The sequence below is a fragment of the Diplodia seriata genome, assembly GCF_021436955.1.
Source record: "Diplodia seriata strain FDS-637 chromosome Unknown scaffold_4, whole genome shotgun sequence".
In the NCBI taxonomy this organism is placed as follows: Eukaryota; Fungi; Ascomycota; class Dothideomycetes; order Botryosphaeriales; family Botryosphaeriaceae; genus Diplodia; species Diplodia seriata.
This window is the reverse complement of record NW_027117311.1, coordinates 350,132-376,278: the sequence shown is the minus strand read 5'-3', so window position 1 is coordinate 376,278 and position 26,147 is coordinate 350,132. Positions and strand designations below refer to the sequence as shown.

Genomic DNA, 26,147 nt, shown 5'->3' with positions numbered 1-26,147 from the left:
CTTGAACGTTGTGCTCCCCACCCGCCAGGCCACAGGCGCTTCAGCAAATGCCGCCCTTCGCCGACGTCATTGTGGGCACCTCAAGGGGCGGGCCCTGGGAACCCTGATCGATGCTCCGCCCACGTGCCCGGAACATGGCGAGCTCGGCAGTGCTCCCTTCGCCAGATTCGCCGTCTGGCTGGGTGGCGCCGAAGTCAGCCGTTGACCTGCTCGCTGCTTCGACTGTCCACCGCCAGAGGAGAGGCCCTGCGCGCCGAGGGGCATGGCGTTGATTGTGTGCTACGGCTTGCGACCGCGTCTTGAGACGTGACGTCGGAGCGCCCACCGACGCTTGCCGATAGTGCTGCCCTCTGCTGCGCCTCCGTCGCGGGAAGCTTGAGACGCGCAAGCTGCGCGTGCCGCCAAAAGCAGCAACGGAGACACGCCTCTAGGTGCGACGAGAGGTGGCTCTGGTAGCCAATCTCTGTTTCCCCGGCTGGTGGCACTGGGCTGCGACTAACTGACAGGATGGCCCTGCGCCGCGGAGATTGGTGCGCGTCAACGCACGATGGAGTAGGGATGGCTCGAGTAGGCTTTTGGATTGTGTCAGGTATCGCGTAAGGATACTTCGGTAGGCCTAGAGTCGTGCCGCCCGCTCGGTGCTTCGTTCTGCCGTGTTTTATTTCACCGTTACGTGCTGCTACCGGGATCCAACCCTATTGACGCCGTGGACGGGCCCCTCGGGGATGCTTCAGTGACAGCGGCCAAACCACGATTCAAACTAGCGGCACGTCACTCGCGACTCCACATGTTGGTGCCTCCGCTAGCTCCGTGTCGGCGACGCTACGCAACTCCCACGCCCATCCGGAGCCAAAAGAAGCCAAGAAGAGCTAGATGTTAGCCCGTCACTAGGCCGACCACAACAGAGGCCTCGTCACCTCCCCTCCTCCGAACTGCAGCTTGGAGTGAAATGGTGCCCATGCTCGCAGGAACAGTTGACTCTCACCACCTATCTTCCGGCACGTTCATTCAAGAGAGAGAACAGGCCAATGGCTGCTTGCGGAGCTCTCCGCGCTAGACAAGCTTCCCCCCGCCAATCTCAGTCGATCACACAATTCCAGACACCAGGACCAGAAATTACTTGGTTGACAAGGCAAACTCCCGCGCCCATGGATCTTGGTAAGTCTCCCCAAGCAACGGTTTGGCCGGGATGCTGCGAGCGGGACTCGGCGGCTTGGAAGACATGGAGACGAGCCAAGGGCCGCCCATGTTGACGTCGACGAGGGCTGTGATCAAGCCTGGAAGTTGATTCATGCTGGTATCTGCTTCTCCAGTCCCCGTGCTCCGTGGTCGCCAAGGTGTCCGTGGAACTCATCTCCCGCGCTGCTAATCTTTACCACAACCATTGTCGAGGCAACTCTCTCAGACGCTGTAGTTCTTGTCTGCGTCGGCTTGGTTGTAGCGTACGCTCGACTATCGATCGACGGTCCAAGGGTGCCTTAGCCTTGTCGCTCATTTCCCAAGAAAAGGAACCGAAAAAAGGCTCAGTAAATCCTGACAGCGGCACCATTGAGCATCGATATTCTCCCGAGACACGAGTTAGCATGACGCATCATCATCATCGACAGCAGACCACGCGCGCCGTGCCGTACGGCTAGGGCAGGGCACGACCAAGGCGAGGCATGACGAGATGGACGCCTAAACCGTCCCTCCAGGATCGTTGCTTTCACCGGGCCCTGTGTGACTGGGAGGTGCCTGCCCACATCACACGCGGGGCAGCGGAAGTGCGCGGCTCAGGAACCCTGCCGGCCATGCAAAAACTGGGCGCATGCTCAAGACGCTTTATCCGACTGTGGGTGATTGGGTAGTCGGAAAAGTACAGCATCACGGCCGATGCTCACTTATCTGCCGGAGGAGCGCTCTAGGACCAAAAGCCGTTTGAACCTCTCGCTGGCCTGTCCCTCCCTTCGAACCCAGCACGACCGGTGAAGGCGCTCAAAACTTTCAAGGCATCCAGCCCGGACCCAGATATCCCAGGTGTGAAACTGATGCGTCGGCGTCTGCGCCCGCGCTCTGTGTGGCCGCTACCTGCGCATATGCGGCACAGAAAGTGAAAGAGAGTCAGTCGGGCGCAGCGGCAGTAACCGTCAGGACAGAGCCCTGGTCACGCGCCGCGACGGCTGCTGCTGATCTCCCTTTGCCCTTCCCTCGACCCTTGTGCAAGACGGCCAATCACAGACCACAATTTACGACCTTATTGACTCGCGAGCGCAACATGGCCATATCTCCCCCCCAATAACGCCCACACGGCGTACGAGTCGAGTCAATCAAGTCAATCATGACACGACAGGCCTGCTATTCGGCCGCCTAACAATGCCATTCGACCCGCCTGGGGGAAGGCGTAACGAATACGACGCAGAGGGAGGCTTTCCCGTGAGACGCCCATGCCACGGCCCGACGGGGAGGGAAGACGTGCTATTTCTTCCGGCCAACCTTTTTTTCCCACAAGCACTTTCCTCTTTCCTTTCTCGAGTCGTAGTACATGTTGGCCGGGTGAACCTCGGCCGCTACTTAACCACTACCTACACGCTAGCAGACGGGCGGCGCCGTGTCTGTTGTGCATGCTTCCGCCTATTCCACTAGAACGTCGGCCTGACGAAGGCCGTACAGCGCACACACGCCCCGGCTCAGGGACGCGTGCCCGCTCGTTGGTAGGTAGGGCTGCGGACGGCCTTAGGGGCGGACGGCCCTGCGTCTACGTGTGTTGTCGGCGCGCCGTGGCGGCGGCGGCGGGCAGCGGCGGCGGCGGCGGCTGCTGCGCTAACACCAATGCCAGCGCACAGCTATTGGCGTCAACCTCATTCCTTTTCCTCCAAGATGGTATTTCCATCACCTTACTCCCGGTGTCTCTGCGCAAGACGGCATCGTATTGCCCGGGAAACAGGCAAGCGTGGTAGATAACCGTTCATTGGGAACGTCGACGGAATTGCCGAGCTCCGACGCGGCTTGCAAAACCAAGGCGGAAGCAACGGTTGACCTGGTACGTGCAGAGGGCAGGATATGGCTTCTTCTTTCCTTCTGTCTGACCGGCTGGCTGGCTTCCTAACCGTCTCCGTCCACAATTAACTGAATCGTCCCCCTCCTCCCCCTCCATCATTAGGTATTATTAGACTTTGAAGGGCGGAGGGGAATCAAAGCAAGTTTATCCAAAACGACCTTACTCGGGAGAGCGCGCAGCCTCGGAAAATTAAAAAAACACGAAAATAGAAACATCGGATTCGACCGATCGATGGAACAACAACGACGTTGGCTCTTTCTGTTTTGCTCTTCTTCCCTTCCGTCACGAGAGTCCCGGTCACATGACCGGAGCTAGATCCGCGCGCAGAGTCGTCGGGTCGACCTACCAACGCAAACAAGAACGCACGCGCCCACGCACGCACGCGAGCGGACGCACCGCCGCCAAAAAAAAGCACGGGCCTGGAAGCGTCATCAACCGAGCCGGCGCCAGCAGATTGACACCTCATCATCGTGAAATGAGACAGCGGGGGAGGGAGGGCAAAGATGCCAGCGCACTTTTCTCTTCCTCCTGATTTCTTCTATGCTATTCTGTCTCAAAAGTGGGTTTGACCGAAGAGCAATCGAAAATTCGTCCATGCTCGATCATTTTGTGGTCCTTTGGTCCCTATTTCACCGAGAGAGCAAGGGTGAGAATGGGCAAAGACGACCACCGCTAAATTCATGAGGAGGGACCATCCTCCGCCATCGTCGTCGTCGTCGTCGCCGCCAAGAATTGTGATTACTTAACGTTCACTAAGCAAGATTTGCTATATCCATCAACCCCCCAACCAAACCTAACCCTAAACGCCCCGGCCCCTATTCTCCTCTCTCTTTTGCCGCCCTCCGTATTTCGGCGAGATTGCGGGCCAGGCGCTCTCTCTCTCTCTCTCTCGCTCGATATCGTTACCCGGTCAATATACAAGAAAGAAAGAAAAAATATCAAAGCGTCGAGGCGAGACGCGAGAAAACGCTTGTAGGCAAACTGTTCAGCAAGTGGCCCCCCTCCAACGGAGATCTCTCTCGCGGGCAGCCTAAGAGATATTGGGCGGGGCCAGATAGTAGGTAAGGGCAAGCATGTTCGTTGCACACGCGCCCCCCAAGAAAAAGAAGAAGACAATGCACAAAATACAATAGTCTTGCACACTAGCGGGAGACGACGTGCACGTATGGACAACAACGGCGCCTCCAAAGGAGAACCGAAAGAGAGCGTGGCCGGCCCGACGCCCTAGCCAAGCAAGCAAGGCCCTGGAGAGAAAGTCTGATGGCGGCCATGTGGGTGAGATGAGGCGTAGTGGTGGGGAAACAAGCATGCCCAGTATGTACGTAGTAGTCAGCCAGCCCTACTTACTACCTAGGTACCAGGGGCGCTTAATCGCGGATGTTTGGCGACCACTTCGACGCCCCAGCGAGGAATGTCGAAGCGCCGCTTGTTGCTCCTGCTAACTACGCACGACGCGTGCAAACGCACGGCGCAGCGCAGTACCTAGTAGTAGTGCGGCGCGCAACGCAGAAAGAGCCCGAGATGCACTGACACGAGGGGAGGGGAGGGGGGGAGGAAGGGAAAAAGCGCCAAGCAAAATCGACCAAAAACGGCCGAGATCGCAATCACAACGCGAGGAGGCCCCAGGGCGCAAAGACTACCGGGACGTCAAAGAGACGGAGGAAGAGAGAGAGGGCGATGGGAAGTCCAAGGACCCCTGTTCACCATCATCAATGATCTTTGTTCTCACCCTTCCCCCATGGCAATCTCCGCGAAAATCGTACGTTTTTATTTCCGCTCCGCAAATGCCGTGCTTTCCCTCCTTTCGTTGAGAGATGATGGACTGCAGATCGGAGACCGGTAAAACGAAAAGAAGGTTTGGTGGTGTGGGGTCCCCTGACGAAAAAAGAGTAGAGTAGTGAGGGCGTTTTTTTCGACGTGCGTGCGGGTTGGTACATTGACCCCGGCGCGGCGCGCAACAGCGAAGCTAATCAAAGGGGGAAACGACCAAAGGGCATGGTAAAAAAGGACGCCAAGTGGGCGAAGGAGAAAAAACGATAACGACTTTCCTTCGTAAGACCGCCGGGAAAAGAGGGCCCCCCGGTAGTAAGCAGCGGGACTAATGGGGAGGAGGGATGATCGAATCGACGTTGCCCGCGCGTACAGCGATCGTCCTGATGTTCATCCTTTTTGTCTTCATCATCAACGACCGCAGACCTGTGTCTGGACCGCGAAGCAGAAGCCATTGGACTTACCCGCTTTCCGGCCCTCATCCGAGACGATCTTTGCATCGTAGCGATGCTCGGTTGGACGGGATGAGCATCGCTAGGCAGAGATGAGGGAGGAGGAGGAAGGACGTAGCGGTGCACGCTCAGGACACGCCCGCGCCCCTCTCCGTCAATGTCGGCTCGAGCAACAGGAAAAAACTTGGAAAAAGCGTGTCTGTCCGCTACCACTTGTCAGTTGTTCATTCCCCCCTCCTCTCTCCGATGATCACTGGGTCCCAAACGGCCGGCTCCTCGCGGCTATGCGAATCCGTTGTCGTCAGATGTGGGCAGGGTAACGGCGCGCATTGAGCTACCGGCTGCTGCTCTCGTGGCCCTCGTCTCCCACGTCAGCCAGTCGCCCATCGACGCGTCGGCGCTGCTGAACCCCATCGCCGCCCCTCTTCTGCACGCTTTGTCCTCCTGTACGTGTTCTTGCTCGCGTGTCCGGGACTGCGAGAATGTCCATGCCGATCAGTGATGGCCGCTTGGCCGGCGATGATGTGGCGTATCTGCAGCGGATGAACCACGATCAATCAAGCATCCCCCTCTCTTTTCAGATTCTTCTTTCTCGCCTTCCTCGCTGCCCAGCCAAAGAATGAAGGAGCTGAGAAGAAGTGTAGGAAGGGGAAGACGCGGCACAGGCGGACGCCCGTCCATTGCCTCACCACCCACGCGGCGCAAGCGCTCACCGTATCTTCGTGATGCTCGCTCAAAGGAACCAGCAGAGCGGCAAGCCAGCCCGAAAGAAACCCAGCCGGCCGGGACACCTCGCGTGCTTGCTGGTCTCGTGCCAACAAACGGACGTGGCCTCCGTCTCGTCGATGATGACAGAAGACCGAGATCATGAGGACGACATGCCGAAAGGGGGGCGCCTGCTGAGATCGGCGCTCGTCTTTTTCTCATCACCCCCATCAGCATGAACCTGCGCTGGCGAAGACCCAGTTGGCGACGAGGAGGAGGGGCCAGCAGCAGTACGAGCGCAACAGCATAACATTAGCATTGGCACTCGGTCCCGTCCCCTCCCCGGAGGCAATGGGCGATTGTGGAGAGCCAATAGCTGACAGACAAATAAACACAAACATGGCGAAGAGTAGAGGGAAAGAACCGCCGAGAGGGCAAAGACCACCCCTCTCAGGTTGCCTGATGATTGACGCCCGACGGTGTAAATCCGAAAAAAGCGCCCGCTGTGTGGATGGGAAACGCACATCATCGCATGGCGGCCATCGGCGCTCCGTCACTGTTGTCTTCTTGCTCCGTTTCGAACGAACGCAACGCCCGCCTCCATGCTCGTGTTGTCTTCTTCCCCGGCTCTCCGGGTTTCTGCAGAGCTGATTGTCTTCTCGCTGATTTAGCGTTCGCGCGGCGCAATGGCGGAGATGCGGGCCTTCTCAGCCGCCGCGCCGGTCGGTCCTATCCCGCCATCGGCGTGCTCTCGAAGCGCCGGGGGGCACGATGCGCCGTGGACGACGATGCAGCCACCCGTCAGCCTACCCTCTTCCCGTAGGTACGCCGCTGCGCAAAAGCCCGCGTACGTAGCCGCACCGTTTTCGACATAGCAAGGGCCGATCGCAGAGCACGATGAGCTCGGGCGATCGCTGGAGATGGCCTCGAGCCCTGAGAAAGATCAGTCGGCTTGCCTTCTCAGGTACGCCGATTGGGTGGTTCGGGAAAGAGTGGCTGCGGCCGCGTCGTCCGTTCGATTCATCTGCTCAAGCGTCCATAAGGCGTGCGTAGGAGGTGGCGAGCGGAGGTACGACCGACTCCGACGTGCCCTTGATCCCAATCTCCCCGTCGGCGAGCGGTGTGTGTAGTGCATGGCGCGTCCCTTCACGAGTCGCTAGGCAGCACAACCACAGCGCGCTGCGGCTTTGGCCCCGAATGAGGGGGGGCTTCGCACGAAAACGGCACGGGTGAGCGACAGAATGGCGATTTCCGGAAGACAGGGCGGCGGGCGGATGGACGCTGCATGTTGCGTGGTGGCCATGTGTCGTGTTAGCTGCACATCGATGCCTTCTTTGCGTCTTCGTTGGCAGGTTCCATGCTCCATTGAGTTTCCCCGCTGGAGCCTTGCGCGGCGCCGCAATTACGCCGCTGCTCCCCGTTCATCGGCGAGGCTGTGCGATGTTCTGCCGGGCGGCCTTGATGAGGGGCTTGGGCTCGGGGCGGAGGTGCCGTCAAGGGTCAACGGAGTGACTCCGAGCCAGCAGATGAAGGGGATGTGCTGTCTCCAGTTGGGCCTGTCCAATCATTGGTCGAGCGAATGACATCCTGCCGCAGCGGGAGGTAAGAGGCGACGGCGTTTGCGGACCCTCGATTCGACTCCGACGTGCGAGCGGAGACGGCGTACGGGGCGGAGCTCCAAATCCACATCATCTCCCCTCATCCTCTCACTGTCATGCCCGCAATCCCCTGATGCCACCCCGGCATGCGCAGCACGTTGTTGTGGAGCCGTTTCTCGAATAGAGGGTCAAGGCATGACATGCTGCCTGAGTTGAGCAAAGTGGGGGCCGGGAGTGTGACAACGTGAGGATTTTCACGGCGATGATGTTCGGTTCGTCTCGCCTACGCGCCGCGCGCTGCTGTCAGCCGATCCTCGCCGTTCGCTTGCCTCGACTCGCCCTCGCTCTTGCCTCATCTTGATGAGAAACATCCGACTTCCTGGCTCGCTCCACGATCCTGCGGTCCTTTGGGCTTGATGCGCTGGCACTGCTTCGTACGGGTCTTTGGCTGCGTGGGCTCGATCGAAAGGCGGTAAGTAAAAAAATTCGTGTGTGAGCGCTCGCTTTTCACAACTTCAATGCCCTGCAGGGGAGCCGACAGGCCGGGAAGCCGTCGTTGTAGGGCGAGAGAAGGAGCGCTGCTTCATGCAAGGCTAACGATACCCTGTCGACGCCTTCCGGTGGAGCTTCCTTCTGATCGCGGTGATGAGTGCTTTAGCCGCTGGTCCCGCCTTTTTCCATTCCTTCCCGCTGCGCCAGGGACCCCATGTCTCCGGTTTCTGCTGTGTTGTCCGCAAGGGCCACGCTGGAGTGGGGAGAGGACCGACCTATGCATCGTGAAAGGCGGTCTATACGTACGGGTCCCGCCGCTGGCGGCTGTCGCGGCGAAAAGGAGGTGAGAGGTGCTTCCACGAAAAAGGGGCTGGTGCGCTGTTTGATGGTGATGTTCACCCGGTTTGTGTCATACGCGAGCAAGTCCCTCTCCCGCCTCAAGGGACTGCCTCATTTGGCAACTGCCGCATGGTGATGCTAGTAGTGTGTAGCCTTTTGCCTTCCAGTTCTGATGCGTTGTCCTTGTACGGTGGCTGACCGGTAGTCTTCATGGCATCTGTGGCAAACCTCTTGTCGACGTCCAGAGTAAGGCCAAAGGGGTTGAAACCATGCCGCACCGTCCGCCAGAGCTATCGCCACCCTTTATACCGTCTCGCGACAGCATGACATGACCCCGCTTCGCTCCGTCGACGCAGTGGCGATGAGCCCCATCCCCAACGATAGCACTTGCCACCGGTGTGGCAAACCGGCTTGAGCTCAAAATTCCGGTTCTGCCGTGGAGCTCTTCTGGATGATCCATGGAGACGTGGTGGAGCGGAAGGTCTGGCGTGCAGGTCAGTTGAGCGCAAGAACCACACCGGGCAGATCATCGTGGCCCGACGCGTCCCACCCGAAGTGTCGGTCGGAGTTCTCGTTGAGACAGTACATGGCTCGCAAATGTGTTGCATGATCCATGCCATCTCCCGTGGCGAGATGCTATGGAAAGCGGTCCGCGCTGGTGGGGATAGTGAATCTTGTTCGTTGTTCTGATGGTTCGTTGGACCGCCTATGCCGGATAGCGAAGCTGTTGCGATGCCAGAGACCGACTCGGTGCTTATCTGCGAACAATCAGCTTTCCAAAGATGCTAGTGCAGTCAGTGTTGGTAGGAAATCAAAAATTGAATTCCAATTTTCTTAGCTTTATATGACCGCCTATGCCACCAGGAAAATGAACCCCCTTCAACCCCGAAGTATGATTTTCTTCCCTTAAACTTCCCTCCAAGTTCCCATCCGCCATGAAACCCTTGTCGAGGTCGGCAGCATTTTGTTACAATCCGTGCAAATAGCTGTTATCGCTATCAGCAATGGGTAATTCCAGAGGTCTTGACTATCATCATGTCGTCATCTGAGTCTGACTTGGTGCTCATGTCGTTCCCGCCTGCAAAGTCTACGAGTTCGAAGCTGTCGTTTGAAGGAGATCATACGAATTCGAAGTCTTCTTCGGAAGAGAATTCTACGAGCTCGAAGCCGCTGTTTGAAGAGGAGTCTGCTATTTGGGCGCTGCGGGTTTGTAAGTCTCTTAACGAAATTGAGGAGGGGTTACAAGCCTACCGGATGAGCCCTTCTTGCCCTTGCCATACGACTTTCCCTTCTTTGGCTGCTTCTTCTTCTCGCCCTTAGAGCGCGCATTCGGGTGGATCGAACTGCTGGGCTGAGTGACAGACTTCACTGTTCCCTCCGTTACATCGGAACTTCCCATCTTAGAGCTCTCCGTCTGGTCAGCATCCTCGTCTGCTCCGACCTGGGTCTCGATGGGAGAGCTGGGATTGATCTCGGCAGAGGAGCTCGGCTTGATTTCAATGGGCTCACTGGGCTTGACCTCGACAGGGGAGCTGGACTCGGCATGATCTGCGACATCCTCAGCCCAAGATGTCCTCTCAGATACCGAACACTCCTCTGCCTGCGCCGTAGAAGCCTCTCCGTCAGCGGTCTCTGCCGTTTCAAGTCCATCCGCAAGAGCGGTAGTAGGAGTGTCGACGGCCTCGGGAGAGACTGTGCGACTATCATCGGCTTGCTTGTTCGGCTCGTGTGTGAGATCTTCGGGGTACTTGTCCTCCTTCGTGACCGAAGGCGGCTCTTCCTGCACAGTAACAAAGCTATCGTCCTTCTCGGGCGTCGTATCCTCCGTCGGGCCCATGGTAGCTTTCGTCGGCGTAACCTGTACCAGCGTCCCCTCGGATTTCGCCGAAGGAGACGGAAGAATCTCTACAGGGGTGTAATACCTGCTTTCGGACTCTTTCTCTACAACCGGAGAAGGAGCGGAAAGAGCAGAGTTGGCCATGGCGACGGGTGCTTTGGCAGAAGCAGCCGCTTGGGCATAGCTCACACGTGTGGAAGATGCGGTGGACGGCGGGGCTTGCTTCTCCTTGCGAGAATGGATGTTGATATCCGGCAACGCGACTTTAGCCCGTCGCAGTTTGAGACCTTGCTTTTCTGCCTTACCTGCCTCGGTCTGCGATCCGTCTTCGCAGGCAACATTTTGCGGACTGGATGTCTTCTCTGGGTCCTCCGCGTTTGTGTCGGCCATGTCCATTGCACCTCCGTCTTTGCCTCCACCAGCTATCTTGCTTTCGCAACATTCTTGAACCAAGCTGACCTCATCCTTGACCGTAGCATGGTCAGAGGCTGTCTCGCTCAAGGCTTGACCTTCTGGAAGAGTAGGCCTGTTCCGCCTCTCTTGCTCGCGGCGCTCAAGGATTGCAGACATCTTCTTGTCCACCAGACCAGCATTATCGTCATGGGATTTCGTAGTGGACTCAAGCGGGCTTTGCATTCCAATCACAGCAGTGCGTTCCGTGGAGCCAGTTGTAGGAGGCTCTGGAGTCGTGGTACCACTCCCAGATTTGTTCGAGCCTCCCTTCTTACGGCGCATGATACTTCGCTTCTTCTGCTTGTTGGAAGCTGCTGAAGATGAAGCGCGTGAGTCAGGACGCTGTTCAGGTTCCTCAGTTACTGGCACAGCCGTGGCAGAAGTAGGCTGGTGCTGCAGAGCCTGAGTAATATCCACGACAGTATGCTGCGCAGTATCCGTGATGGTCTGCTGCATAGTATCCATGACCGCCAACTTAGGAAGCTCGGTTGGCTGCAAGCGTCGCGCATCCTGAGGTCCGTAGGACATGGGGTCATTGGCAGTGGCTTCATAAGTACGTGAAGGACCACGGCTGCGCTGGTTGGTTGTAGCAGTCGATGCACGGCGCTCTGATGCCGAAGGTCGACGGCTTTTGTCAAGCGTTTCCATGACACCATATTCGTTAGGGTTCAAGGGTACCGTGTGCCGAACGGCCGGAGACTGAGCAAACAGCGGAGGCGTAGGAAGCGGGTAGCCCTTCGTAAGGTCATGGCCCGGAGGCATCTGTTGCTCATGTTTCGTGGGAATCTTGACGGTTAGCTGGCGGCCGTGGAAGAGAGATTGATGCAGGCCCAGTGCCAAGTTCGCATCGAAGAAGGATGACATGGTGACAAGGGCATATGCATGGTTGTTCTTGTCAGCATTGACCCTCACATCCATGACAGGCCTGTTGAGGCGTTGTTCGAAGTGCATTTTCAGCTCCTTGGCAGCTTCATCGTGTTCAAGGCCGTGGTGAATGTTGTGGACCCAGACAGCGGGTTTGATTTCGCGACTGTTAGGCGGGCGATTTCCAAATTCAGCCATTCTGGATGCTTCGAGGTGAGGTGAGAAAGCCGGGAATGGCTCGCTGCTGCTCGCGGGAAGCATACTGTTTGAGGGAAGGTCGCCGGCGGGACCCAGTTGGCCAGCGGCAGGGGTACGGAAGTTGCCTCCAGTGTAATTCCCGCGTACAGAATTGCGACGACCGCCACGGTAACCCTTTCCGAAATGCTTATTCTGAGAACGCGGACCATAGTCCTGACGCGGGGCCGGCCCTGACATGCGCCGCGGTCTCATGTCTTGCATCGTCCCGCCATATTGCAAGTTGGCCATATTGGCCAAACTGGGGTGTACCATTGAAGGTGACGGAAAGTTTGAGATGGGCATGTAGCCGACCGCTCCGGGAGCTCCCACGGGCTGTGCTGCAGACATATGCGGAGTAGCTTGAGGCGTCGCGTAATGCATGCCCGGAGGGTTTGACTGCATGTTGTAGGGACCAGGGAAGTCGGGATAGTGATCTGAATTAAAGTCAGTTTTTGGACCACAGCATACCACATAGGGAAATAATATATATTTCTTACTAAGATCTCTGTGCATTGGGCCGACTTCAAACCCATGAGGGTTACCTTGGAACGGGGCGGGAGGCAGGTAGAGCTGAGCGGCCATGCCCTGGGGCGTGGCAGTCTGAGAAGGTGGGCCGTGCGTAGGAACAACTGCAGCAGGACCGTACATAGAGCTTTGAGGAATGAAACCAGGTGTCATAGCGTTCATTCGCGGCGTACTCTGATTCCTCTGGTGCGTTGGTGGAGCCATGCCGATATTGGAATGATACGGCTGCGCCCGAGGCTTGCTCTTGGAGGGGTTCGGCTTCATGGCTGAGTATGGCGACTGCTGGGGTAGGATTGGTGTGGCAGGGGCCGAGATGTCAGCCCGGTTATTCTTGCGAACAGAAGCGTAGGGTTTCATGACAGGCCTGGATGGGGTGACAACGCTAGAGGGACGCGCAGTCTCGGTTTGCTGAATAAACTCAACCTGCGCTGCAGGAGGTGCGTGAGGCTGGCGCCAACCAACGCGGAGTAGGCCGGGGGCGACTCTGGATGTCTGATTCTCGTCGACCCGCATTGGCTCTGCCTGGGGTACCTCCAGCTTCATTGTTGTCTCTTCACTTTGGGTGACACAATCGCGGCCCTTTCCACGTGCCTCCCGCTTCTTAGCAGTTGTCTCAAGAGCATTACGAATGCTGATAACCGCAAGGGTGAGGAAAAGCTCGCCGCGGGCCTTGATTTCCCTTTCGCTGAACAACTCTTGAAGCGTGGTGCCATAGCAGATCTTCCGCATCTTGGGAGGATTGCGCGGAACCCACTCGAGAACGAAGTTCTGGACAGCGGTACTGTTATGCGTCGCGATGCGGTCAAGCGCGGAAGTGAGATACTTCTCTCCGAGGCGATGAATGTCATAAGCGTCAAAGTAGTCGTGAATGGTGTAGTAGCCGACGAAGATCTCCTTGCATTGGGCGGGGAATTCGTCACGCAGCTGGTGCACAAAGCGATCGATCTGATACGCGATGTCCAACTTCATGTTAGGTGCGCGCGCAATCATTGGCTCGGGTGGATCAGGTACCGGACGAGGTGCAACCTGACCGAGCTTGGTCGAGAACAGCGCCTTGCCGGCGACCTCCGCCAATACGATGCCGCGCGGTCGGTTGTTGTCCATGTCGGCGGATGGCGGTGGAGCGTTGGGTAGTGGACGAGGAGTGCCGGCGCTCGCCATGGCTCGTCGACACAGTTTGCGCGTAAAATACGACGAGGAGCAAGGCCGCCCGACGGTGGGCGTGTAAGCCAGAGTGAGGAGTCCGACGATGAAGAAGGTTTGCAGGAGCAGACCGGTGGTTGGGCAAAGTGCGAAGGTCTGGCGAAAGAGGTAGGAGCCAGGAAGGCAGCCGAAAGAGGATGGCACGTGTAAACACCCTCGTGCGGGCGGCCGACGGCGCCAAACGGCAGGCGCGCCTGCCAAACGTGATGGGCTCACCTGGATGCTTGTGACGCACATCGCCTGCGCTCGCCTGCACTCACCCGCGTGCCGCGTTCACCCCATGCTCATCATGCCAAGGCCCTCCGCTGGCTCCGTCCTCTCACTTGCTCTTCCACGCCGTGCCCCATGTCCAAAGCACGACCACCCTCACCTGCCGTAGCTTCGTACAGACATGAATACGGTGCATGTCAACAAAGATCTTATGGTACAGTACAGGATATGCTGTTACGTTCAAGGTTTCATAGCAGGAAATGATGTCCGTTGCGAACACATGCTACTTGCAATCGACGTATATCGAAAAGGACAAGCCAAGACTGAACGGAACAGAATAGACGATGAATGAAAAGCATAGCGATGAAATGATGTGAACAGTTTTCCAGTTCATTGTCAAAGAGAATATGAATTGAGAGGCGTCGTACTTGACCAGCCGTTCACTATCCGCTACCACTATCGTACACCATATGGACCTGGGCCATTTCGGAAAGGCTTTTGTGCATCGGAGCGAGTATTTGGTACATGGCTCGGTTATTCTTCAGGTTCTGCGGAGCGCGACTCCCTCAGGAGGCGCAGGATCTCCGACTGGTTGTCGCCGACGACGACCTTGCCGCCGCACCAATCCACAAGCTAAGCATGGTCAGCAATCCGTTGCGAACCGAACAAAGCACCTCGAGGCATCCCCTAACGCGCGCACGACTACGTGCGCATCACCATCTAGGAGAGGACCGGCAACATACCGTCGGCTTAATGAAGCTGTTGTGGTTCGCCTTGAACTTCTTCAGCGCCCCATCCTCGTCTTTCGCGCCCTCAATGACCTTGCCCGCGTTCTCGGCACCCATGTATTCCAGAATTGTCCACACCTGGTCGCTCGTGGGCGGGTCCACCTGGACGTCGAACTCGACTTCGACGTGCGCCGCATCCGCCTGCGCGGAGTTGTCGGACGCCTGGTCGATTGTCGTGGTGGTGGTGGCGTTGGCCTGAGCCTGCTTGAGCAGGTTGAGAGCGCGCACGGACGAAGCGGACGCGGGCTCGTGGAAGAGGGTGACAATGTTCTTGGAGTTGGCCTAGTGGGCGCGCGTGCTCTCAAGCGGAGAGCTTCGGGTTAGCTTTCGGGCCCAAGATATGCATGGAGCCAATGAAGTGTACCTCGCCGAAGAGCTTGCTCCAAATGCCCATCCTGCTGAGTGTTGGAAGCATCTTGAATGGTTTGTTAATTGGTGCAATTGGGGATGAGAGGACGGGAGAAGTTCTTTGGAGTCATGGGATGACGTCGAGCCGAGCAGCTCGCGCAAGGGCCTCCAGTCACCGCGGCACCCTGGCCGGTGTCCACGCTAGGCAATCGCGTGCAGCGATCTTGCAAATCCGGCACGTGACGCATAAAGCTCACCATGCAGCTCAACGCGCTCTCGATGAAGCCATCATTACAATCTAGCGATACATTATTTACAGCGAAATCGTTAATCATGGGCCGAAATACGCAAACAATAAGCGCACAGTGCCACCCAAGCCTCCGCGGATATCAACCCGCCCATCTTTTCCAGACCGACCTATCATCTATCGCGTCTTTTGTGCCCCCAATCTAACAATAATCTCAAATGTAACGCCTCGCTGAAACTAAGCCACTGCAACGTATGAATACGGCCACAGAGTGCGGCCCCGAGTGTGGCGAATCGAGCAAGTCTCACTTCCCGCGAAGCAATCCTGACCTCTCGTTTGAGCTTTCTTCTTCGTCTTCGTCATCCGCATCATCTGCTTCACTACCCTCTTCCTCGTCGAGGCCGTCGGATTCGAGACCGGCACCTCGAATACCAAAGCTGAGCAAGAATCCAATGAAAGTGATTCCGCCGAAGATGCCGAATGCCATGGCCTCACCCTTTGGCTTGATGCGTGTCGCAGCGGAGAACAAGCTTCCAGATACGAAAGGTCCCACCGCACGGCCACCTGCAGAAAGGGTCTGAGCCAGGCCATTGAGCGTGCCGAGTACTGCGTGATCGGGGGCAGAGTTCGTGATCTGAGACAAATTAGCTTGGTCATGGTTCTGAAGATTTGGCTTGCCGGGGTCCTGAGAGAACACGCACCAAGAGCAGAGCTGAAGTCAAACCGCCGACGGCAGCCACCGTCTTAACAATAAGCACGAAGCCCAGCTCGATCCACATGATGGCTTTTCCGCGGCCAAGACCTGCGCCTGTATTGTCGCCGTTTTTGTAGCCAACCCAAGGCATAAGCAAGAACGCAACCACGAAGGCAGCAAGACTGATTCTGTATGTGGTTTTATTGCCCATCTTCTCTCTCAGCTTCCCATAGATGCCGATTTGGAAGAGAATCGTAATAGCTCCGGCAAAGGCAAGAGAAACCCCAATCTCTTCCGTGCTCAAGTTGCGACCGGTGGGTGGGGGCGCTTGGGCAAAGATAGGATACAGAGAATTATAGGAGATGTTGGCGAATTGAAAGATGAGGAAAGTAAGGAGCAGAAGAATCGTATCCCGGTTGAGGACTTCCCGCCTCGTCAAGTTCTCGCCGTTGGACACGTTTGGCAGAAGAGTGGGAGCGGACTCTTGAGAAACGTCTGAGGCATCATCGTCGTCGTCATCCACGTGCGTGCTAGAGCTGTCGCGGCGGCGGTTCTTGCCCGCCACTCGGCGAATGTACGTTGGCCGGCTGGAGCTTGTGAACTGCCACAGCCAGGCGAACATGTTCTCAATCCTCTTTCCAAGAGGCGGCAAGTCCCTGGCTCCCTCCAGACTCTCCTCCAAGAACAACATGGAAAGTATCATGTCGACAAGCAAAATGGCCGCCGAAAACAGGTTTGGCGCCAAATAGGGATACCGGGCCTTTTCGCCCGTAAATGGGTTCTTCTTGAAGACGAGTAGGCCGCCTACGATGGGCCCGGTAATGCCTCCTATGCCGTAGACCACGGGCAGGTAGGTGAAAGCCCGGCTCTGGTTACTCCGATCGGTGATTTCGCCCAAGCACGTCGAAACGACGCCCTGGTTGCCATTCACAAGACCCATCATGAGCTGTACGACTATGGCTTGCCAAAGCGTTTTGCAGAACCCGAAGGCTATGAAACACGCAGTTGTGAGAAGGGTCCCCAAGAGCACGACTGGCTTGCGGCCAATGCGGTCCGACAGCCAGCCCCAGAAAAAGTTGGTCGCAAACTGTGCCAGAGCGAACGATGACGCTATCAAGCCAACGTAGATGCCTACTTTGTCCTCGGTCACGCCAGGAAATGTGGTTGTCATCTCGGGCAGATACGGGCTTATGGAGTTGAGAGCCGTCTGCTCGGCCAGCGCGATGACCGCGAGCACGGCGAGCTGCTTCTTGGGGAGCGGCGACTCATGGTGTTGGGCGGACGCGTCGGAATCGCCACGGCGATGGCCGAAGGAGGCATCAGGCGAGGGCGGCGGGCCGCGCGAAGTGGGTGGCTTGGTGGGGAAGGTCTGGTAGTGCAGCATAGACGACTTGCGGCGGGCCTCCAGGTTGGGCCTGGCCGAGTTCTTCATGGCAGAAGCAAAGCCTGACGAGCGGACGGCCTGCGCTGAAGCGGGCGGGCGAAGGCGCAGACGCAGACGAGCGCGGCGCGACGGTAGCGGGGGCGAAGCTGGGAATGCGCTAGGCGGCGCGGCGTCGGCAGGTCAGATTCTGAGGAGCGGAAACGGAGGCGCATATGCACGCGGAAGGCACAGAGGTCCCCAGGCGATGGATAAGCGATCGGGTGGTGTTTGGCGGGAGCTGGCAGATGCCAGCCTGAATGAGCCCGTCATACGGGAGCTTTTCGTCAGACTCGGCCGCGACTAGCGCCTGCCTTGATAGACGGCCGCCCATGGCCAGCCCGCGAATCCCGGCGCCGCGATTGGCTCGCCTGCACGCCCTGCTGAGCGCCGCCGAGCGCCCGCCGCCTTCCAATTGCACGCTCCTCCACTGTGCTCGTGCATCCCCAACGAACACAACAATTGCGCCTCGATCGCGCGTCGTATCGCGCCGGCCGTCCGATGCGCCGCGCCTGCAGCTAAAGACATCAATAAAGGCTACCCGACCCCCGCCGCGGAGAACAGAGTTTTACGTACAAGGGCCGTATTCACAGGGAGCCACCAATCCTCCGGCCTTGTCTGTCTGCAGATCCCCCGCATTCTCAGCTCTGGCTATTTTTGCAATAATGCAGGACATATCGTCCTGCGTCATGGCCGCCCGAGGACCCGCCATGACCGCAGCCTGCCGTGACGTAGAGCGCCCTGTGCCAGCGTGGAGGCCCGGCTAGGCAGCCGCTCGCTCCCACTGGTTGCACTGGAGTATTGATCCCACGACAGTGCTGCATTATGTCGCGCGTGTTCTCTGCCCTACGGCCTGCGTCTGAGACTGCGAGGCGTGCCCTCCGACTTGCGGTGTGCTTGCCTGCACGTGGACCGAATGAGACTCTCACACAGCGGTTCGACCGGGAGCTGTCTCCAGCTGCCGGACACGGACGGCGGGCGCCCAGAATGGACCACTGTACCTGAGCCCACGTCGCGCCAGATCGAGCCAGAAATGGCCCGCTTGATGCGGCTCCTACCTGCAAGGCCCGCCTGCATTCCGGCGTGTCAGCCCACTAACCGGCCTGTTCCTGGCCATACATGCGGCAGTGCCGCTTTAGCTTTTCCCTAACCGTCCGCTACGGGAGCCCGGTGCAGCAGCTGAAGCAGTCCGCCAGCGTTGGTCCCAGTCTACTCCAGCTCTCCTACGGCTCAGCCTAAAATAAGCGGTCAACAGCCATTCGCCAAAGTCAGACGTCTAATCCCCGCGCCGCGACTCGATGAGCATCCCGTTGCACCAGCCGAAGGCCGAATAGGAACTTCCGCACACGTTGCAACGTCCCTCACGAGGCGTCCGTATCTACAGTGGTTGTGAGCCACGGGCGTCTTGGGGTCTATCGCAGGGGGTGACATCCATACGCGGATGCTTCGGGGAACATTGCAGCAGGGCGTGTCGCGTGGGAGAATATCCATGCGACTGCACGAGAATGTTCAAAGGATTAACAGCAACTACGTCTAAGCGATCGCTTCCGGCTGCCTAATTGTGGTTAGCACTCTTCCAGCGATGTGCTGAGCAGGCCGGCCTGGAGCGCATTTGGAAATGCAATCGCTGGGGTCAGACCAGGTACCTCGTTGGCTTGCTTCCGTCCCGTCTTCTGTTCCACGGATCACGCCTGCGTTACGCCGCTCCATTGCCACAACCACGGGCACGTTCTCTTCCAGGACAGACACTGCTGGCACCTTGGCACACAAGGGTCTGGTGCCTGCGATGAGGATGCGAAGCCGATCCTATTCGTCCCAAAATAGCCTTACAAGTTGGCTGCACGGGCTTCAGCTCCAGATACTTAAAACCCGCTGCCCGACATCATAAATCACTGTCGACATCGGATCGTTCTCCATGATTCCGTCCCTCTCTTCATAATTGATTGCTTCACCATGCGTCTTTTCGACATCTCTGCGGCACTCGGTGCCCTTTGCCTTTTTTCTCTCGGGGCCAATGCCTCTCCGATTGAGCCTGGACTCGTCGAGAGGCAAAGCTCCTTCTTTGCTCTCACTGGCGCTGCCGGCGGGACGTCCCCTCGCCTGGAAGTTCGCGACCTGGCAGCCAACGCGGACCAATGGAATCTCTTCCTTCTTGCTATGCAACGCTTCCAATCCAAACCTCAGACCAATAAGTTGTCGTACTACCAAGTTGCCGGTACGCTACATGATCTTCGTGGCACATGAGCCAGTTCGGTTAGCACAAAAGCTAATTGGTTATTCCAACAGGCATTCACGGACGTCCTTATGTCAACTGGGATGGCGTTGCGGCGTATACATCCCAGCCGTATTGGCCCGGCTACTGCCCCCACAGCTCCAATCTCTTCGGGACTTGGCACAGACCTTACATATCTCTGTTTGAGGTGAGTGCCCCGGATTGGCCAAGGTTACCTCACGTCCTAAACTTTCGTTAGCAACTCGTTCTCCAGTACGCCAACGAGATTATCAACGAATCCCCAGCCGGTGCCACCAAGACCAAGTATCAGACTGCGGTCAAAACGCTACGATTCCCGTTCTGGGATTGGGCCAAGAAAACATCTTCTGTCATCCCGGCGCCTCTCTCGCAGGCTACCGTTCGAGTCACGTTCCCTCAAAACGGAACCTCGACGAGTATTCCGAACCCTGTCTACGCCTACAGGTTCCAAGTTGTACCGGACCCCAACTTCGACGGCAGCTACGCCAATAACCGTCAGACTCTTCGTTCGAGCAGCGCTGAGGCCAACCTCCAGGCTTCATACACCAGCCGCCGCAACACACTTTTGACACTATTCAGCCGGAACCAGGCGTACAACACGTTTAGCACTGACGCAAACGGCAATACTGCCCCCAACTTGGAGGGCATCCACAACGGCGTCCATAATGACATTGGTGGTTACATGCAGCAGATCGCCTACTCTGCTATGGATCCTATCTTTGCCATGCACCATGCAAACGTGGATAGGATTGTTGCCATCTGGCAGAAGCTTTACCCCAACAGCTACGTGGCTGCCGCGTCTCAAGCCGCCGGCACTAGGACGATAGCGCCAGGAACCAGCCGTGACGCCAACTCTCCGCTCACGCCCTTCCACCGAGACACGGGCGGTACCTTCTGGACCTCGAACACGGTCCGCGACACGACGGTTTTGGGCTACACGTACCCGGACTTGGTGGGCGTCAGCAACTCACAGCTCACCACCAACCTCAATCGCCTGTACGGCAACACTGCTACCAACACGGCGCTGCGGGTCACCGGCACCGGGGATACTTCGGCTACCACTTACGACTACATGGCTATGGTCACTCTCGACAAGAGCGTGCTGGGCGGAATGTCGTATGCAGTGCGATTCCTTCTGAACGGCCAGTACTTCGCCTCCTTCGCGGCCCTGGCAGTTCCCCAGCCACCGGGTGGGCAGACAAAGGCGGTGACCAGCTCCGGCACGGTCATGCTCACGGCTGCGCTGGCCGAGAGAGGCGTCGACACGTCCGACCGTGAGGCCACGGAGCAGTACCTCAGCGAGAACCTCAAGTGGCAGGTGGTGCAGAACGATCAGGTTGTCAACAACGTCCCCAGCCTCAACGTCACTATCGCCAGCACTGAGGTCAAGCCCGCCAAGGCGACGAACCAGTTCGCCACATGGCTCGGGCCTCCGCAGGAAATTGACAACAGCACTTCGTCTTCGTAAATACATGTGTCTGTTCGTGTATCATGGGCTTGTTTACGTTTTTCAGTGGTATAGTTTTCAATGTCATACATACTTTACGTTGCTGCTGTCTGGAATGATATCCCGTCAAACGATCAATCATTTACGGTCCTTTGCTGGCGTGGTTGGTTCATGTGGATTTGGAATAGCAATGATGATGGAGGCGCTGTTCATAATCACTAGGGTGGTTCGTTTGGTAATGAAACAAGCTTTGCCGACCGATTCTGCCGAGCTGAAACGCATGTGCTACAGAGTAAAACGGCGAGGTTGATGAAACGCTCCGTCCGCATGGTATGGCGTCAGTTCCACGTTTTCGGCTGTTGACCTCTCGCGGGACCCAGGAAAAGCTGGACCCACCGAACACGTCCAACGCCGCGTGCAGAATCATCATCGCTACCAACCCTTCACCTGCCGTAGCCCGCTCTCGATCCCAGTGGTGCGCTCCGATTCGACGTGCAGCTCCGCCAAGCTGCCGGTAGCACACCGGCTTCTGCCCCGCACCACGCCCATCGGGATGCCGACTGTGGTAACGCCATCGCTTGTCGTACCCGGACACATTGCTGCATGCGATTTGTGGGTGAGTCAACCCAAGGTTCGATGCAACCGGCCAAAGCGCGGTAGACCAGGAATGCGGCGGCGGGAGTAGGATGAAGAGCCGTCGATGAACGTGGGCAACACGAGCTGCCACCATTTAGGGTACCTTGTTTCCTGCCCCTTCCGACACTTGAACTCCAACGTCATCGACTCCCGGTAAGTGTGTGCATGTGCAAAGAGCAGGACGCTGCTCTCTTAGATAACCGAGATAAACTCATGCATCCGTCATGCACGAGCTATCAACTTGGACTCGACCAGCAGCAGGCTTACGAATCATCCCGCAGTCCATCTAATCAATCAATGTCAGCGAGATACAGGCTTAGTCATTGAAAAACATGTGCACCTGTCCGCATTCTCGAAAGTACCAATCCCTTGCGCCTGGCGCCGACTGAAACGAAATCGTTTTATCCATGACTGCCGGAAGCCAGAGGAGAATCGCCTCTAGCAGCGGAATTGCAGCGGCGATGTGATTAATGATCAAATCGCAAAGAAAGGCACGCGGACAAGAATCGAAAGTGGATTTACCCGTTTGCTGTAATGGAATGTACCATTCGTCGTTCTCATGATGACGGCATGATTGCCTGTGATCCCCGTTATCACTGGGCAATTGACCAATGAAACCCCACATTCTTGGTGGGCCGTGGCTCCCCGACAGGGGCTGCAAGAACCCCGATAACCTTGTCATGGGCTGTTGAGCGAATAACTGACTTTCTCTCCCTGGTAGCAGCACCTTAACAAGTGGGTCCCGCCTGGCGCACTCCCAACGGGGGCACATATATATCGGGGACTGTAGCCTTCCTTTTCTCGACGGTGGAAGCATTGAAGAAAACTCCGAACCACTCTCGTGAAGTCTCGCCGAAACCATTGCAGTCTTTGACGCATTACGGATCTTGATCTCTGACCCAAAAACAACATTACAATGGCTGCTGCCGTAGCTTCACCCAACACCAAGGGTTTACCATCCCGACAGAATAGCAAGGACGTGGAGCCTTTCTTCGCAGAAGAGCGCGAGGGCTGGAAGGGGTACATCGAGTGGGAAAACTACCCCGAAAAGAAGAAGCAAGCGGCCGAGATTCTGGCCAGGAACAAGTTCCCTGACGTGGGTGGTTCCGTCTTCTTTGAACAAACTTCCATCTCCATTACCTCCCAATTCCCTCAAACCAATGCTGATTGCGCGGGAGGAACCTGCAGCCACCAGAGTTCCAGCTTGCCCCGCTTCCCCAAACCAACCCCGTCCTCAACGGCGAGCGCTTCAAAGCCTATCATGCCGCCATGGGCCCCACGCTGCGCGACCTCCCGCGGATCAGCTGGGAATACGTGCTGAAGGAGAAGTCGCCAGACATGATCCACGTCCTGGAGTTTCCGTACAACGGAGAGCCGCCGAGGGTATGTATGCAATGCACGAATGCGTTCCCACCACCACCCGCCTCTCCTTCCCCCTCACCACAAAAAAAGAACCCACCCCTGAGCTACTCCCCCCACCCCACAACAGGACCGCCTCGTCTCCACCCCACTCACGCCCAACCGCGACTTCTTCGTCCGCAACCACGGCGGGATCCCCGAAATCGGCGCGTCCACGCACACGCTCGACATCGACGGCCTGGTGCGGGCGCCGCAGCGCCTCACGCTCGCCGACCTGCAAAACGAAGCCATCTTCCCGCGCGCCTCGCTGACGGCGACGCTGCAGTGCTCGGGCACGCGGCGCATCGAGCAGATCGCCGAGTACCCGGGCGACGGCGACGAGCTGATCAACGCGCCGTGGGGCGAGGGCGCCATCGGCACCGCGCGGTGGACGGGCGTGTCGCTGAAGAAGGTGATTAAGTACTGCGGCGGGCTCGTGGACAAGTCACCAGGCGACGACGATTACCACGTCGAGTTCTTCGGCGCCGACACGTACTTCAAGAAGGGCGAGGCGTTTAATTATGTCGTCAGCGTGCCGTGGCGCAAGGTGCGCGCGCACGAGGTGCTGCTGGCGTGGGAGATGAACGGCGTCCCGCTGCCGGCCATCCACGGCGCGCCGCTGCGGGTTGTTGTTGCTGGGTATATCGGCGCGAGGAGCGTCAAGTGGCTGTACCGCGCGCGCGTCATCAGAGGCCCCAGCGAGGCCCCCGTGCAGAAGAAGGAGTACCTGTACTACGGCGCGCAGACGGGCAAGCACAACGCCGCGTACAGCAACGGCTTCAGCATCCAGGAGATGCCCGTCAGCTCGGCCGTCATGGTGCCGCGCGATAAGGATGTTATTGTGCATGAGGGCCGCGTCGGGCTGAAGGGGTGGGCGTACTCGGGGGGCGGGAGGTGGCCGGTCAGGGTGGAGGTCAGCTTGGATGGCGGGAGCGTGTGGTGGCAGGTGCCGTGGGAGGGGTTGAGCGAGAAGTACTTTCACGCGTGGAGGACGTGGAGTGTGGAGCTGCCATGCGAGGCCGAGGGGTGGCTGGATGTGTGTGTCAGGTGCTGGGACAATGCGTTGAATACCCAGCCGACGTTTGTGAGGAGCGCGTGGTAAGTGATTTCCCAGCCGCATCGACTGTCCATGTTGCTGATTTGAGATGCGAAAAGGAACTGGGATCTCCACGTGACGTCGTCTTGTCATCGCATCAAGATATACAGCATCAACAAGACCAGACCGGCTACTGCAAAGAGGCTCAAGGTGCTCGAGGAGAAGGGGATTCCGATTGAGCCGATCACCCGACCGTTGGAATTCAACTTGGAGAGTGACGAAGAGTACGCGGAGAACATGAAGGCGCAGGGAGGGAGAGATCCGAAGGAGTGAGTGGATCGCTCTTTGAACGACCCTGGTGTCATTTACTTTTCTATCTGCTCTTGATTCTTGACGTTGAGGCCGAGTACTTAGCAATTTGCCTTCTTTTGCAGTCAATAGCAAAGCGTAGTTGAGTGCAAGTAAGCAAGTATCCATGGAACAGAGACACTTGGAAATGCTGGGGTGATCGAATCAAGTGAATAGCGTCGCTTGAGAGGGTGGAGCGCAAACAGGCCACGACTTTTGCATTTGCTCGACAACCACAGCTTCTCCATCTTCCACCGAGTGAAACCACCCGCAACACTCTACTGACAGCTTTGGAGACACATTGAACCATCTTATACCTCTCTCTCGTCTCACCCACACCTCTACTCTATACGGTAGCCGAAGCGCTGTAGCAATTGATCCATCTCCATCTCACGCTCTGCCACTGCAGGCCGCTCAAGTCCCAGCCAGATTCGCTCGCAGATATTTGGTTCGTCATGGAGGAAATGTGCCAACATAGTCGAGGCAGCGCCGCTAGATGTGGCAAGAATCCATCCTGGTGAGCAAGTGAGGCGTTCGGTTAGGGGTTGGACACGTACCTCGAAGTGGCCGCGTAGGCATCACTGGGACACGCCACTCCTTTCCTATGGGACAACTCGTTGGTTGCCATCTCGGATAGATCTTTCGGCTGTCTATTGTGGGTCAGCGCTGCACCGAAGGGATACTGACGACGACACATACCTTTCCCTAAAATGTTCGGCCTCTGCTTGCGTCTCTTGTACGCGCCGCTTCTCTGAAATCTCACAAGCCGTGCATCTGGCACACGCAGGAACTTGACACATGCTACATGCGGCATGCAACGACTGGAGCTGCGGCCCATATCCGCAAGCACAGCAGTAGTAGGCAGGTTCCCCCCGACTCCTGGCATCACCATCCTGGCGGATCGAGAGGAGGCAGACCATGACGCTAAGCTTGAGCCGAGCAGCACGAGGAATTGTCGACTTAAAGATGGGTAGGTAAGAGAGGCACGCTTCTTGACACGGCATCCTCAACCGAGAGCGTCACCCAGGCCTAAATATCCGTCCAGCTCGCCGGTCCATCGCACCTTCTGTCCTGCGCAGCTTCGCACCCTCCAGCGTCTTCACCAACACGCGCGCAGTTGTGCTCGTTCGTGTGCTCCTGCGCTCCTTGGTTCCGAATTGGGGTACGTTACGCTCGTCTCTGAAGTACGCAGGCTCGGATGGGACCGAGGCCTGCGGAGGACAGACGTGTGTTGCGAGCTGGCGCGGCGGTCGATGCACGCGCGCCTGCGTATAGAACCGCAAGGCTGAACACTTGGACATGCAAGGCAGAGCCTCACTGGTATACACTAACTCATTACTGCTGCTTCGAGCGCCGCTTGGACAGTCAGCCCATGCGAGCCTACTTTGGACCTGCGTATGATTCATACTTCACCACTCGTATGTTTCTAAATCGAGGTTTTCTTGTGCGACGCAAGGGCACTGCGCAAATGCGTCGTTGCTGCCTCGGGGGCCTATAACGCAATCCTCATCCTCCTCATCCAGCGCATGCAATACGACCAGCTTCGTCGCCACCCTGTTTCTTCTGCCTGCGAACTCCACTGCTTGGGCAAATTCGTCTTGCGCACTGCACGCTGAGCTGACGAGCGGGCATGGCGAGACAAGGCTGAGCCGAGACCCACGCTCCCGCTTACTCGGCTTCCAGGCCATCGCGACTACCTCAGCTTGGTGGGAACCCGAAGAGGCGAATTCGAAAGTGTTTCTGTGCTAAAAAGCTCCTACAGAGCCTCCAAGATTGGCGAAAGATGTGATGCTACGACAGGGAAAAAAAGGC

At 57.5% G+C, this 26,147-nt stretch overlaps 5 protein-coding genes across 5 annotated transcripts; 2 read left to right on the top strand and 3 right to left on the bottom strand.

Moving 5' to 3' along the window:
* Positions 1–9,612: 9,612 nt before the first annotated feature.
* SLS55_003965 (uncharacterized protein) lies at positions 9,613–13,413 on the bottom strand (the record flags this gene model as incomplete). The annotated part of the gene is made up of 2 exons (XM_066775427.1): positions 9,613–12,218; positions 12,282–13,413. The coding sequence occupies 2 exons, from the start codon at positions 13,411–13,413 to the stop codon at positions 9,613–9,615; spliced, it is 3,738 nt and encodes a 1,245-aa protein (XP_066633308.1).
* Positions 13,414–14,256: 843 nt separating this feature from the next.
* SLS55_003964 (uncharacterized protein) lies at positions 14,257–14,904 on the bottom strand (the record flags this gene model as incomplete). The annotated part of the gene is made up of 3 exons (XM_066775426.1): positions 14,257–14,355; positions 14,466–14,792; positions 14,875–14,904. The coding sequence occupies 3 exons, from the start codon at positions 14,902–14,904 to the stop codon at positions 14,257–14,259; spliced, it is 456 nt and encodes a 151-aa protein (XP_066633307.1).
* Positions 14,905–15,409: 505 nt separating this feature from the next.
* Positions 15,410–17,231, bottom strand: SLS55_003963 (uncharacterized protein; the record flags this gene model as incomplete). The annotated part of the gene is given in 2 exon segments (XM_066775425.1): positions 15,410–15,790; positions 15,807–17,231. 2 exon segments carry the CDS (start codon positions 17,229–17,231, stop codon positions 15,410–15,412), a joined length of 1,806 nt encoding a protein of 601 aa, XP_066633306.1.
* A 2,145-nt stretch (positions 17,232–19,376) lies between these two features.
* SLS55_003962 (uncharacterized protein) lies at positions 19,377–20,938 on the top strand (the record flags this gene model as incomplete). The annotated part of the gene is made up of 3 exons (XM_066775424.1): positions 19,377–19,434; positions 19,506–19,639; positions 19,691–20,938. The coding sequence occupies 3 exons, from the start codon at positions 19,377–19,379 to the stop codon at positions 20,936–20,938; spliced, it is 1,440 nt and encodes a 479-aa protein (XP_066633305.1).
* Positions 20,939–22,469: 1,531 nt separating this feature from the next.
* Positions 22,470–24,320, top strand: SLS55_003961 (uncharacterized protein; the record flags this gene model as incomplete). The annotated part of the gene is made up of 4 exons (XM_066775423.1): positions 22,470–22,649; positions 22,742–22,936; positions 23,043–24,049; positions 24,107–24,320. 4 exons carry the CDS (start codon positions 22,470–22,472, stop codon positions 24,318–24,320), a joined length of 1,596 nt encoding a protein of 531 aa, XP_066633304.1.
* Between the last annotated feature and the right edge of the window lie 1,827 nt (positions 24,321–26,147).